General features: G+C 40.5%; 1 protein-coding gene across 9 annotated transcripts in view; it reads right to left on the bottom strand.

Annotated features, from left to right (window-relative positions):
• Positions 1–15,312, bottom strand: part of FAM13A (family with sequence similarity 13 member A) — a 354,033-nt gene that overhangs the window by 79,053 nt on the left and 259,668 nt on the right. For all 9 annotated transcript variants that reach the window (XR_016393409.1, XM_089912479.1, XM_022582319.3 and 6 more), the window contains one exon: positions 452–493. Coding sequence is in view for 8 of the 9 variants with exons in the window: in XM_089912479.1 (XP_089768605.1) it covers positions 452–493 (42 nt within the window). In the remaining variant the exon portion in view is untranslated. The remainder of the gene's footprint in view (positions 1–451; positions 494–15,312) is intronic.

Raw genomic sequence — 15,312 nt, 5'->3', positions numbered from 1 at the left:
TGAACTCCAAGAACTTGCCGAACATTAGTTTCACACTTCACTACTATCTAGAAAATGACCTAACGTAACCCAAGACTCCTTCAGCAAGTGAGCCTTAGGCTCAGAACCCGCCCCACCAGCATGTACGCATAGGACAGCGATTTTAAAATTTAGGTTACAGCCTAATCATTAGGCAGATTTTGAAATTCAAATGGATAGCCTGACATCTTTGAATTTAAAACCAAATATCTTATTTTAGTCTTTTCAACTATGTTTAAATTTGTTCTAAGATTTCTTAAACAAAAGAGAAGAAAAATGTAGCATGAACATTATGGTGAGGGATTCCAATAAGCTTAGCCTGGCCACAGCACAGAATATTCTATTGAAAAGAATTAACCTGGGCAAATAAACCCAAAGAAGCCTTAACCCTCCCCAATTCCCTGCAACAGACCAATAAAAATCAAATAAGTACCTCAAATAGAAAGGTGACATAGGTCTTTCATCTTCCTGCGAACTGAGAGGAAAAGAAAACTTGAATTAATATAATTCCTGTTAATATCATAACATCTCAATTTTACGAAAACTCTGTTCCACCTATCACAATTTTTCTTTTGACACATTAGAGCTAATCTCACTATGGAGTAAGGTTAGTAAAATATACTCTACCTTGGACCTAGCCAAGGTCAATTACTTCTTCAAGGGAGACCATCAAGAGAGGTTTCTTTCAAGATTAGCCTAAGGCAAAAGTAATTCACATCACCCTTTGAAGAGGAAGTTTTTTACTACCTTATTCTACAAGCCCAATCCAAGTATTCATATATTACACATAAACCCTTAAAATGATTACGTACTCAATGATCTCAGTAAAGCTAATTACAACTCATTAACATGATGATGAAAGTAAGACAGCCAACAAAATACTCCTGTTAAGTGTATGCTACCCTAGCAATGAAATGCTAGGGCTTCAGTAAACAACACTCATGCTCTTTGTCGTCTATAGTTACGCACAGTATTAATGAGGGTGAATAACATGAAAAGACACAAATGAAACTATAAAAAATAGTTTAAGGGACTTCCCTGGTGGCGCAGTGCTTAAGAATCTGCCTGCCAACGCAGGGGACATGGGTTCGATACCCGGTCCAGGAAGATCCCACGTGCCGCGGAGCAATGAAGCCTGTGCGCCACACCTACTGAGCCTGCGCTTTAGAGCCCCTGAGCCACAGCTACTGAGCCCACATACTGCAACTACTGAAGCCTGTGCTCCACAACAAGAGAAATCACCGCAATGAGAAGCCCGCGCACCAAAATGAAGAATAGCCCCCGCTCGCCTCAACTAGAGAAAGCTCGTGTACAGCAGTGAAGACGCAACGCAGCCAAAAAAAAATAGTTTAAGTTCCTCAAACAGCACTGAAGCAATATGAAGCTTAATATAAAAATATTTAATTAAAAATATAAAATATATACTATAGTAAAATATTTTTCCTTTCTTCTACATGTTTTTTTCTTCTGATAAATGACCTCGAATCAATGAATGAGTCTCTCCCCTTCAGTGTCTACTGGAGTGGTCTTTGAACATTTTTGATTACATACTCATATAAAAATTTGCTTTTAAGCAGCTACTCTCCTTAATATATGACTGAGTATCTATTTATGTTAATTATGTGCATCATTAAACAGATAAAAGTAGAAATGTGAAGTATCAGATAAAATTAAGAAGTGCTAATATTTTCTTCTTGTACCCCTGTGGTATACCACAAGCAACATTGATGAAAAGAGAAAAATTTGCTTCAGTTGGTAATATTATCCTGGCAATCACCAAAAATCTTATTACAAGTTATAGTGTAAAACACACACATACACACACACACACACACACACACACACGCAACCCTGTCCTGGAAGTTGAAAAGGTCTTAACATTTTAGTTGCAAGACGGCACATAAAATATGGCATACTGGGGCTTCCCTGGTGGCGCAGTGGTTGAGAGTCCGCCTGCCGATGCAGGGAACATGGCTTCGTGGCCCGGTCCGGGAAGATCCCACATGCCGCGGAGCAGCTGGGCCCGTGAGCCATGGCCGCTGAGCCTGCGCGTCCGGAGCCTGTGCTCCGCAATGGGAGAGGCCACAACAGTGAGAGGCCCGCATACCGGAAAAAAAAAAAAAAAAATGGCATACTATTTGTCACTCTCTGATGATTTTGGTTTCCAATGTCAATATCGCTTCACTATTCTAGTGTTTATCTTGCGAAAGATTTTGTTTGTAACTGATTGTGCCAATTCTTCCCAAGTGAAAGGTAAGTGATGGATCAGCTTTATTCTTGACTCTATAATGTTAATGGGCCGAAGGCAAAGCTTGACAAGTTACAGGCACTAACACCTGGGAACTGTCCAGGTGTCCTGGGAAGAAACCACCTAGAGCAGCGCTATTACAGTAGTGACTACTTTAAGCCAGACTGATACAAGGGGCTTACACATTTGACTTCAACATAGTCCTTGAAAACACTGAACAAATTATAAACATGTTAGAATTGGGTTTGTTTCCTAATCAAGGGTTCAGTGTCAAAGAGTACTAAGTGTGACCGACACTGTGCAAAAAGGCTGCAACAAAAAACCTATAATGATTTTACTATTATGGGAACATTGCCTCCATGTGAAACCGAGCGGGGCCTATGGGGCTCCCAGGCACAGAGGCCTTTCTGTTCCCCATTTCTTTTAGGCAAGACTCCAGCCTCCATGACCTTCCCTGAGTTCCAAAGGGCAGATTGGAACAGTTGCAAATCAAGGGAGGAGCTGCCAAGAAACCACGTGAGGCAAGATTAAAGGGACCAGAGAAACTCATCAAGATTAGCAGACGGACCACCTGAGACCCTGCACACACCCTAATCCTGTCAGCAACCCCACCCTCTCGAAACTCTGCAAAAGAAAGAAGAATGCAGGACTGTTACTGCCTCCATCCTTATTGCACACCCCTGACCACGAGCCCTGACCTCTCCCTATGCCCCAGGGAGGGGGCACAGTTCTTGAGGTGCTAGCCTGCTGTGTTCCCCTCTTTGCCTGGCAAAGAATAAACCCACCCTTGCTTTCTCCTCCAAAACTGTCTCTGTATCTCATTTCGGCATCGGTGTACAGGGAGCCAAGATTTGGGCCACACAAGTGTTATAAAATGAGCACTGCACTAAATACTTTTTTGCCCAGAACAGATCCTTAACTCTAACATGTAACAAATTATAATGAAAATTAACAAGGGTACTTTAGTGAACATTCAATTAGCAATATGGTTGGTTTTCTTAGAATTCAGAAAATCATTTGGGAGATGATTTAAGGGTACAGAGTTCTGAACACAGCTGTTCATGTGCGTTGGCTAACACTTTTTGTGTGTGCCTGAAAATTTCCTTGTAGCCAACAGAGGCAATCAAAATCAATCTTTTCTCTCTTTACACCTTCTCTCCCTCAGACACTTATTCATCAGCCAGGTACCATCTGGCGCTTGACACTAATTATCTCACGTAAATCCTCATAAAAACCCTCCCTGGTACTTGCCCCTCCCTTGAGAGCAGCAGGCTCAGAGAGGGCACACAACTTAACCAGGTCACACAGCTAGTGCTGTGCAGACAACAAACACACTTTTGTTGTTTACTACCTTGCCTTCAATTTTAACTTATCAAAATATTCTGGAGTGAATGTCCTCATTCTGGCACAAGATCTTGTGGACTTTATAATTTATAAGCTCCATGTCATGCTTCTGATTATAGCAACTCTACACCGACCTTAGTCAAAGTCCATTCACAATGCATTATGCCTGATAGTGTGTACAAGGTGATTACTTTATTAACATGTATTGGCACTATGTCAAGAATGTCTCGATAGAAACACAAGTTTTTAATCATGAGCAAATATTTTTCAGGCTGCATTTGTATAAGGTAAACTTGTCAATGAAAGACAAAAATCAGAAATTCTTAATTTGGATATGTCCCTGAATTCTGAGCAGTTATAAGTGTTCCAAAAAAGAAAATATAAGCACTGTTATTTAAGCGAAATGAAACAGACTCAGCAGTAGATTTGCTTACTCAGTAGCAGTCAACAGGGCAGCAATCCATGCACAGTACCCAAGAAGAACAATATAATTTGAAAAGAAAACGAGGATAAATAATTAATTTTGACAATTAGCCTATTTCTTTTTTCCCTTTCATAAAAGTACCCTTGCCCGGGGTTTAGTAATGTAATCTTGACAACAGTATAAATTATGAAACAACTGAAGCATTGATTTCAAATTGATTAAGTCAATTAATTCTAAAAATCAATTTTATGCATTGACTTTACAGGCAATTTGAAGGAAAAATGGCCAAGGACAATTCTTCCAAACAGAACAGAGAAAAGAAACTTTTCCATAAAATTTACACACTGGAATGCAAAACATTTGAAAATATCACCATTTCTACCTCTGTGCAAAATGAATATTGGACTATTATTATATGTCCCCAAACACCTATTTATAGAGATATTTATGCCTGTTCCTAGCTTTACATCAACCTCAGACATGTCCAATGATATTAACTGAGTTGTAATTTTTTCCCTAAATTTTAAATTGAGAATTAATTCAGATTTACTTTCAATCTTTAAAAATAAGCACATGTACTGTGAATGAAGAGGGGAGTGCGTGTCATGAAATGAAGCCAATGACAAACCGTAACAACCTGGAATTCATTCAGTTTCCTCCTTGGTTACTAGTATAAGCCCAATGTTTTAATTATTTCCTGTTTGCTGACTCAGAATAATAGCCAAGTTTAAACAGCTAATTAGTTTGCCTTTTTTTTTTTTTTTTTTAATTTAAATACACTGAGAGATTTGGGCAATCGCCTCATGTATGTCAGGCCACTGGGTGCCTAATGTCCTCAGACATGGGCTGTTATAGTCTCTCAAAACAGCTACCTGTGGGAAGGACATTTATCAAATAGACCCAAGTAACAGTCCAAAGCTAAGAAGCTACAACTGAGAAGGGCAATAACAGACTGGAGGGTTTTAGTGGGGGCCTAACTTACCTTTTTTTTAAATTTAATTTTTATTTTATATTGGCGTTTAATTGATTTACAATGTTATGTTAGCTTCAGGCCTACGGCAAAGTAATTCAGTTACACATATACATATATTCATTCTTTTTCAGATTCTTTTCCCATATAGGTTATTACAGAATACTGAGTACCGTTCCCTGTGCTATACTAACTTATCTTTTTATGCGGTTCAACATTGGTTGAACATAAAGGCACATGAATGGATGACACCTAGACTTACAATCTCTTCCTGAGCTGCACTCATGTCTAAACTGAAGCCACAGAATGCAATCCCTATCAATTTAATTAAACAGCAAGCTAACCGAAATTGTGAAAAGCATGGCGTTTTCTGTGTCTAAGAAAAACCAAATACTCTTGGGAGAATTCCCAGCCTGAGGTATTCAGAACGGACACTCAGTTACTGGATCAAACCACCCTTCCATTCAACTCCCTTTTGAACTGTCCTGATAAATGTTCCAATTAGTCCAACTTTCTAATTGGTTAATGTGGCTGGCTACCCCCAAATTAACATAATCTGCATATTGGGCTACATACTTTACATTTTCAAGTGATCTGAGCGATGAGAAATAGTTTGTAAGTGTTCCTTGGGTACTGAAAAGTACAGCAAAATAGATAAAGGCTAAGGAGTAGGTTCCATTCATTGAAGAAACTTGAAAAAACATCTACTGGGGCTTAAATACAAACAAACAAACGAACAAACAAAAAACCACAAACAGCCAAGGGGAGAGAGAAAGGGAGGGCCAAGTGAAAGGACAAAATTTAAAGTATTAAGTAAACGTTTTCTCTGGAATTCAGGTTTTTCCCTCACATTGCAACAGAATGTACTAAGTGGAAGAATTTTCATAGATGAATTTTCTTGGAGGACGATGAGGTGAGTGGAATTAGCACATTTTCTTTCCTTCCTTCCTCTGCAAAATATAAAGTGCCATGCTGGAGCCTTTTGATTTATCCACAGTCTCAGGCATTAACATTCATAACCCTCCATTTATAGCATTTATACCGCTCCATTTGGGGTGTGATGTAGCAGCTGGCGTTCCGCTGTTCAGATTTTTGGTTCAGCTCCATTCGGGAGCACGGTAGAAAACAATCTCCCTGTTCCTTTTGGAAAACAAGTCAGTTTTGGAAAACAGATCAGTTCATAGCTAAGTGTTTGCCCCTGTAATTTCAGGGGGCATTTTTGTAGATGGATGTATACTTCTTTACTATAAACCCAAGCAACTTTGTTTCCAGTTTTATTATTTGTATGTTGTAACTAAGAATGCAACACCTAGCTGCCAGTAGAAATAAAAACAAACCATTGAAGTTCAAGAGCAAATATGTTTTCCTGACCAAAGGGTAATGCAAAGAGCTGAAATGTTAATGTTCACAGGACTAGAAAGTTTAGCTAACACCAAGAGGTATTACACTTCGGAAGCAAAACCAATCAGAAGACTTCCAAACATTTACAGCTTTCCCTCCAATAAGACAGGAAGATATTTCTACCATTTTCTTGAGTGCTTAGTAGAAACTTGAAATATATTGTTAGGGGATGAATTGTGTCCCTGCAAAAAGATACTTTGAAGCCCTAACCCCCAGAAACTCAGGATGTGATCTTATATGCAAATACAGTCTTTATAGAGGTGACCAAGTTAAAGTGAAGTTACTGTAGTGGGCCCTAATTCAATATGACCAGCGCCCTTATCAACAGGATATTTGCACACAGGGAGCACACGTTGTGAAGACTGGAATTGTGTTGCCACAAGCCAAGATCTCCAGGAAGCGAGGAGAGAGGCAGGGGACAACTCATTCCTCAGGGTCTTTAGAGGGAGCACAGCCCTAGCCAACATGTAAATCTGGGACTTCTGGACTCCAGAACTGTGAGACAAGAAATTGCTGGTTTTCTGGGCTACCCTGTTTGTGGTACTTCGTCACAGCTGTGCTAGGAAACTAATATATCTACTAAAAAAATGTTTTTTTTCCCAGATCCGGAATTAAGAACCTGAAGAAAGTGTCTCCATCTTATGTAAAGGTTGTGCTCTGGAAATTCATTTGTAGCGATGCTAAAACTAGAATGGATTTCCCACACTGACATGAGGATTCGATTTCCAGGCCTGTACTAACCTCTCGTTCAAATAAACTATCGTCAGTAAGCAGTCCAGAGTCAGTGTTTTGAAAAACTTTGGCCACGATCCAGTTAGAAACACATTTTACATCATGATAGTACACAGACACATAAAAGGGACACATTTCATAAAATTATTCTTACTTTGGATGTTTTCTATTTTGTTATACTTCGCTTTATATAAAACACTGGTCACAACCTGCTCAACTGGTTTTATGACCACCAATAGGTCATGACCCACAGGTGAAAAACGCTTTGCTAAAAACACATCTCCCTGGCTTGATGTGTAATTAATACTCAGTGACTGTTGCTGAATTAAGATCTATGTTCTCATAGGACAGAGAACAAACACTTTTCTTCTCTGCCCCACTGCCAGAATCAGCTCTGGGCCAAAGAAGTACAGATTTGGTTGAGCCTGGATGGCACAGAAAATCAGAGAGGAAGCGGGTCCAGATATGCCCAGCAATGGGCGTGAGAGTGTTGTTCTAGATGACTGTGGTGGAGCTGACAGAGGATTTCCAGGTCTCTCTTTTTTTTTTTTGAATTTCATTTTATTTATTTATTTATATATTTTTGAATTTTATTTATTTTTTATACAGCAGGTTCTTACTAGTCATCCATTTTATACACATCAGTGTATACATGTCAATCCCAATCTCCCAATTCATCCCACCACCAGCCCCGTCCCCGCTTTCCCCCCTTGGTGTCCATACTTTTGTTCTGTACATCTGTGTCTCTATCCAAGTCTCTTTTAAATATTCTTTTCCTGCTTATACCACAGGATGGTGTCAAGGAGACTCAGGAACCCCTGGTTTGATTTTTTTTTTTCGATTCCTCCTTACTTTGTGACCACAGCATTCTTTATCACCTATATTTTGGTCTCTTCAAGTCAAAGAACTATTATTCTTGGAGGGAACTAGGGAGCATCTCATTCTAATTCAATCCCTCTCCCCAGCTAGTTCTATGCGTGGATGCCCTTCGGACGACCACCTTTCAGTCTCTAGGGAGTTGGAGGGGGTGGTGAGGGTGTGCGCTTGTCAGGGAAGGGGAGTAAAGTTTTAAGCAGGGAGGGGTGGGATTGCTTCACCTTCTACCTCTTTTGTATCTTTCCCTACAGTGAGAAGGTCAACAGGAAACTATTACTACCTGTGGACTGGCTGACACAGCCAAGAGCCTCACATTCCACTTTACAGGGGAACCTGGCTGGAGATGTGTTTAGAAGTCACAGGACAGAATCCTCATGCCTGTTACAATATTTAAGTTGTATTAACAGGCCAACTGCTCTCCTTAAAAAAAAAAAAAAAAAAAGTTTATCCCTTACCTCCCCACGTGGTCAATCACCAGACTGTGTTGATTTCATCTCAGAAAGAGACAAGTCTTCTGAATCTGATCTTTCCTTTCCATTTCCACTGCCGTAGTCTTTCAGAGGGGCAGTACTCTTTTTCCCTGACATCCAGAGCAGTTTACCCCTAATACCCCCACCAGATTTATCCCCCTAACCTAAAAGCCTCCCTGCTTCCCCTTTGTCTTTGGGGTAAAATCCAGATGTCTGAACCTGGCGCACAAGAGTCCTCCCAATCTCAGGGCAGTGAGCCTCTGTCGACCTCTCACTGCACTTTCATAACTCTGTCTGTACGTGCTGTTCCCTCTATCTTAAATGCTTCCACCACCTCTCTCTGCCTGGTAAATACTTCATCTCTCAGCTCAAATGTCATCTAATCTGGGATGCCATCTCCATCACCCTGGAGAGGGGAGTGGCTTCTCCCTCCAGGCTCCCGGACACTATTCACAGCCATGAGCCAGTGCTTAGCAAACGACGCCGAAGTTCCTTAGTTCGGATGCTTTTGCCTCACCTCCTGGATTTGTCTTTACGTTTGTCCCACCAGCACCTAGCAAGGTACATTCCGGGTGCTCAGTCAGTGGCTGTGTCATCAAGACCATTTTGAGTGCTGGCGCTACCGTGTGATTACATATTTTAAAAACATATAGTTTGTAAAATTAATTTTGCCAGCTGGAAGCGTTCTCAGAGAGTTGTATGTTGATTAGTTTAAGTTATCTTCTTCCCTGCGATTCCAAACTTAATGGAAGTGCAACTGTGCCATGGGTTTTCTCCCACTCTTATTTAGAAAAGAAAATTAATTTTCTCCCACTGCACAGAGGGGGAGCTCTGCCATTGTGCCAGTAATATAAACCCTGTACTTTCTGTAGGGTACAGTGAGCCCAGAAAAGGATTTGTTCAGGCAAGGCAATGTTTGACTATGGCCTTGCCACACACTCTATCTGTTTGTTCTGGCTTGAGAGCAGGAAAAGAAATTTTTTTTTTACTTCATTGCAAACCCAAAGGTTTGGGTGGAGCGTAAAGAAATTTTTGGTTTAGTCACAAAACTATTTTCAATGCAGCTGGAAGCTCTGATTTGTTTTTGAGATTCTTGTTCAGCAAACTGGTGCGTATCATTATTATAGACATAGCAATACCGCCTTAGGGAGGCAGTAGTTTAGAATGTAAAAACACAGTAACTTTCTTTTTGAGGGGGCTGATATTAGTGGATAAGAGAATATTTTTGGAACATTAGCAAGTCAGTTAAAATGCTTTCTAATCTTTAGATACTGAAACAAAAGCAAAAGAACAGGGGGATACGTGCAGAAGGGAAGAAGGAAACAGGAAATTGTTTTTATACTAAATTCTTTCAATTATTCCCTTTATTATAACATTCTTAATGGCAGGTATATAATTTCCCCGGTCGTTAACTCTGGATGCGGATTTCTCGAGGCAGGCAGAACTGTGCAGAAAGCAATGCGAATTCGCCTGTCACCTTCCAGCCAGTGAACCCTCCCCCTGCCACAGGAGGGCTCTGCACAGAACGAGGAGTCAAGGACGTGTATCTACACTGCCATGATTTTACACTGGTTTGCAGGAGGACGAGTGACCGGCGAGTGTACAAAGGTTGATGTCCACCCAGGCTTGAGCTCTGTGAGCTTCCAAAACCACGGGCCAGTGCTCATTCAGCCCTTTTTTGAGTGTCTACTACTTATCAGAGCCTATGAGAGGGGCTGGAGATACACAGGCTATTAAGATATGGGCTCCACCTCCCCAGAATTTATAGGCCAGCCGAGAAACAGAAACTTGACATTTGACCGTTATCATAAGAAAAGGGATCCAGAGCTACCACGTACTGAGAGCTCTCCCTAATAAGCCAGGCTTTGGGCTGAGAGCTTCATGTACATTATCTCACTCAATCCTCAGTGACATCTTTGGAGGAAGGTATTACTCACCAGCTTTTTCAAAGAAGAAAAGTAAGTTTTAGAAAGGTTAAGCAACTGGTGGAAGGTCACAGAGCCAGGTGGGGCTGAGATTCACATCCTGAATCTCGGGTCTGTGGAAGCCAGAGCTCCAGACCTTGAAGTCAGAAGCTCGGTGCAGACCCGCAAGTTAGGGGAGCTTAGGGGACGTAAGTGACACTGGGAGTGAATTGTGCGGGTCACACTGGAAAAAGATAATGGACAGGAGAAAAGTTCTCCAACAAAGGCCGAGGATGTGTGAAGGCGTGAGGAAGCACTGCAGGGCTGTGCCAGGCGGCGGCACTAGAGGAACTGAGAAAGACACAGAGACAGACACACACGCACACACACATGCACGCACGCACGCACGCACACAGAGGCAGGCACTTGAGTTTTCACCAAGTCAAGGAGTTGAAAATGAAGGAGAGTCCCTTACAAAAACACAGCAGAGTTTATCAATGGTCTCCTCTGGCTGGCTTTTGGCTCCTAATTTTAGTTTCAGGGGCTATTTTAACCTAGACAGCGAAGTTACATTCCTTCCCATCGTCATTTTGCTGACAGCAAAACTACTGAGGTATCATCTTAAGGTTTTCCTGAGCCCTACTTAACTTTTTCTAGTGTTTTGGTTCCATTCAATGTGATCTGAGAAAAGCAGTTCAGTTCTTCATTTTTATTTCTAGGAAGTTCAAGTGTTCTGATTTTTATTCTTATATTTGATGAGAAGATGCCATGTTTTCCTGACCCCAAACCTTAAAAGGTTTTCATAGAATGTATCCTGTGTCCCTTCCCTCTCCCCTCACCCAGTATTTTTATTTCTTTTACTGGGGTCACTTACTTTAAAAAATCAACTTCTAGGGCTTCCTACTATTACTACCCGCGTCCCCACTATTTCCCATCAATATATCTTTTTTATGCAAGAAATAAAATCAGTTTCCACATCTGGCTTCTTGATGATCTGTTATAATGTAGTATCTAGAAAAGGCGAGTCTATAGAGACAGAAAGTAGATTCGTGGTTGCCTAGAGCTGGGATGGGGGCTTGAGGGTGGCTTTGGTCAGTCTGGGCTGCTATAACAACATACCACAGGTCGTTTGGGCTGCTATATCAAGATACCACAGGTTGGGTGGCTTCAACAACAGAAACATTTACTTCTCACAGTTCCAAAGATTGGAAGTCTGAGATCAGGGTGCCAGCGTGGCAGGTTCTGGTGAGACCTCTCCCTGGCTTGCAGATTTCCACCTTCTTGCTGTACCTCCATGGATGGGGGTGGGTGGGGAGATTGTCCTCTGGTCCTTTCACCTCCTTGTAAGGGCACCAATCCTATCTTGGGAGCTCCACCTCTACGGCCTCATCCAAATCTACTTACCTCCCAAAGGTCCCACCTCCAAATACCATCACACTGGGGATTAAAGCTTCAGCATATGAATTTTGAGGGGCACAAACATTCAGCCCACAGTAGGGATTGAGAGCTAAAGAGCACAGGGCTTCTTTTTGGGTGACAAAAATATTCTAAAATTGACTGTCAGTGACGGTTGCATAACTTGTGAATATACTAATAACCATTGAATTGTATGCTTTAAGTAGGTGAAGTGCACGGTACGTAAATTATATCGATAAAGCTATTACTGAGAAAGTTATTTCTGGTTCTTGTTAAGGGAAGAATAAATCGTGCTTTTAAAAGGTTTCATATAGTACAAACTATTTTTTGCCAGTTCATTCTATCATCACATAAATATATAAGTATTACAAGGAAAACAGGGTAAAAAGTTTTGAGAATTTCAAGGAATTTGATTCTATGGTATTTGCAGTGGCCCTTCCCACAAATCATGCTTTAGGTCGCTTTCTGCTGTTCATCCAATACAATGCAACGCTAGAGCATCACCTTAAGTGCAAGGCACTCTCGCTTCAAGGAACTGAAAGATAATGCAAGTGTAAGAGTAACAAAATCAGAAGGAAAGCAATATGCTACCACTCTTTACATGTGAAGAGTTAGCATTTACAAAGAGCTATAATATTCTTTAACTACAAAATTTCTCCTCTAAGTAAGTGTAGTAGGTATTATCATCCCATTTTATAGGTGAGGAAAATGACCTGCCCAAATTCACATGGCTAATTAGCTGTCAGCGTCTGGATATGTTTCTTGACGGCAAGTTTATTATCTTTCCATCGCTTTCTCCACTGTTTGTTTAGTGCTGACTCTCTAATGCCTCTCCTTCTTTCAGTGGCTTAGACAGGGTGATCTCTGTAAAATTTAAGAATATCCTTAAGTAAGGTATGAAGGTATCCTTAACTAAGGTATGAACCTTAGTTCATACTATCTTTTTTATCTGGAGTAATTAGCAAATATTGAAACTCCAGAGGTACTGCAACCACCACATGAGAGCAGAGCCCACAGAGGCCTGTCTTGTTCTCAATGATTCTTGTTACTTCCAAATACAGACCACACTGGTGATGAGTCTAAGTTCAGATATTCAACCCCAGAAGGGCTAACCCAGACTTGAGGCGAGGCAGCTTTTAACTCCCTTTTAGACTGTGTTTGTGGAGGGGGGGAGGGCAGGGAGTGCTATCAAAGTGCCAACAAGTTCGGAATAACGCGGGTTTAAGAGATAAATTAACTGAAGGAGTCACCACCACAAGCAGTAGAGGGCTCTCTAACATCACCCAGAAGACTCACAAGCAGGACCATCATTGCCTGGGTTGTTCCCTGGTTAAATCCCACATCATCCCCATGTTCCCAGTGTTTACTTGTTTGCTAAAGGACATTCTAAAAACCAGTGCTTAGAAAGACCAGATGAATTCTGCTGATAAGAAGATTCAGTGAAATTTTCCCATGCTGGATCACTAATACATGTTAACTAATCCTGTTGCTATAAACCTTCTTAAAGAGCCATTGCAATTTAGAAGTATGGTGTGTTTCACCATCATAAAATGAATATTCAATAATGTATGTTGAATATCATAATTTTCTAGGTAGAGTAATGAAAAAGAGAGTTACACTGACATTGTTAATCTCAGTTTCCCACTTTGATAAATAAACCAAGGGAAAAAAGGGATGCTAAACATGTGAAAACAGATGTCAATGCATTAAAACCAAAGGAATCTAGATTAATCACTAGTGCTCTTAACGTCATCCTCCATCATTAGTCTTTGTGGATAGAAGATGAGTTAGTGACTATTTGAAAGTTATTCTAGCAAATCAAAATCCTGCTGTGAAGCTGAGAGTTTTGTCATAGACATAAGAGTGAGTGAAGACTTTATTTCTTGGACTACTGAAGTCTTTCTATACATAAAATGGAGATCCTTACCTACAGATCCATAATCTCTAAGGAAAAAAAAGCCAATGGAGTATGAATCATGCAAAGAGTCTGAGGTCTAAGTAAAGCCTAGAGTCTGATAAAACATACTATCTCTTTAGTGACACAGGGTAAATTTAATACCTGAGAAAAAAACGTTTATTTCAATTCTTAATATAGTTTCTCTACTTATTTATGATATTATTTTATTTCTTTGGAAGAACTTTTTCAGTTGGCAAGAATATCCATATAATGCTATACAGTGCAAATATTTTAGCATTTCTAAAAGTAATTGGGATAATTTAACCATCTCAAAAGACATACAGGATCCATCGTTAAGTTAAGCCATTTGAAGTGAACTTTAAGAACTGAGTCCTTCACTCTACAGAGGGTCACATTTTCAATATTCAGCCTCTGCAGTTTTTCTACAGATCATGAGTTTCTGCATAGTTACTCCCACCCTGGAAAGTCTGCAAATTATATTAAGTTGTAAACAGATAGCAAAATACATTAAAGCAAACCCAGGTACTTATTTCCTTCTTAGCCTTCGACCTCATCTGTTAGTCTCATCTTAGTTACAGATAAGCAGTAACAGATTTATCTTCTACATACTTTCACAACATGCTAAGAAAGGCTAAAAAGTCACTCATGGGAATTATAAGCTAAGTAGACACTGAGATGCAAACGTGCCATCTAATAAGATCATATGCTTATGTGAAGTTACGTAGGGTAATATTATCCACGCAGGTGCATCTCTATTATTATGCTAATTATACTCTCCATTACTGGATTCGCCACAGTAATGTAATTGTAACTGTCTGGTAACGTGTCTGCATCCTCACTAGCATGTGACCTCTCTGAAGCAGAGCTGTGTCTTAATTTACTGGCAGTACAGGGTAGTGTTCGGTCATAAAGAAAATATTAAAAAACACTGTAAGTATGTTTTGTTCTAATAGGTAACACCGACCGTCTAGTAAATGAGAGCATCAATTATGACAGAGACACCTCACGTAAGGTCCTGATATTAAATGTGTTATTTGGGGATGTTGAATAGCATAGTGTTTGCATCTTACATCCTAACACCTGCTGTCAATGGCTTTATACAAGCTATACTCATTAACCGGAGTTTAGATCAGTGTTTCTCTGCGTGGACCATTTGTACCAGATTTGCTTTCAGGAAGCTTGTTAAAATGTTGATACTTTCCCTGTCACACCCAGATTCAGATTCAGTAAGTCTAGGGAAGGAAGGCAGCAGGAAGAAGCTGATTTTTAAAAATAAGGTCCCTAGGTAATTCTCATGCACCTAAAGAATGCGAGGCATTGTCCTCTCTGCTCAATACAAACATGAGTGAGCATGAGTTTCTCTAACTGGTATTTAAAGCTATTCTTTCCCTCACCCTCTTTTAATTCAGTTTCTAGTCCCTCGGTGCTCTTAGAGAGAATGGAGCAAAGCGTTCATCCCATCAGCCGGCATGTGCGCCACGAGGCTCTGCAACTTTCCTGTTCCGGGCGGGATAACAGTGCGGGCAGTTGGCAACAGTCATCTTTACTAGAGGGTCACAGAAATCCTTAGCCAAAAGCGTTGAATTGGGCT

Source organism: Delphinapterus leucas, chromosome 5 (genome assembly GCF_059928025.1).
Source record: "Delphinapterus leucas isolate spDelLeu-1000000601 "Yukka" chromosome 5, BTC_Dleu_Yukka2, whole genome shotgun sequence".
Lineage (NCBI taxonomy): Eukaryota > Metazoa > Chordata > Mammalia > Artiodactyla > Monodontidae > Delphinapterus > Delphinapterus leucas.
This window is presented reverse-complemented; position numbering and strand designations above follow the sequence as displayed.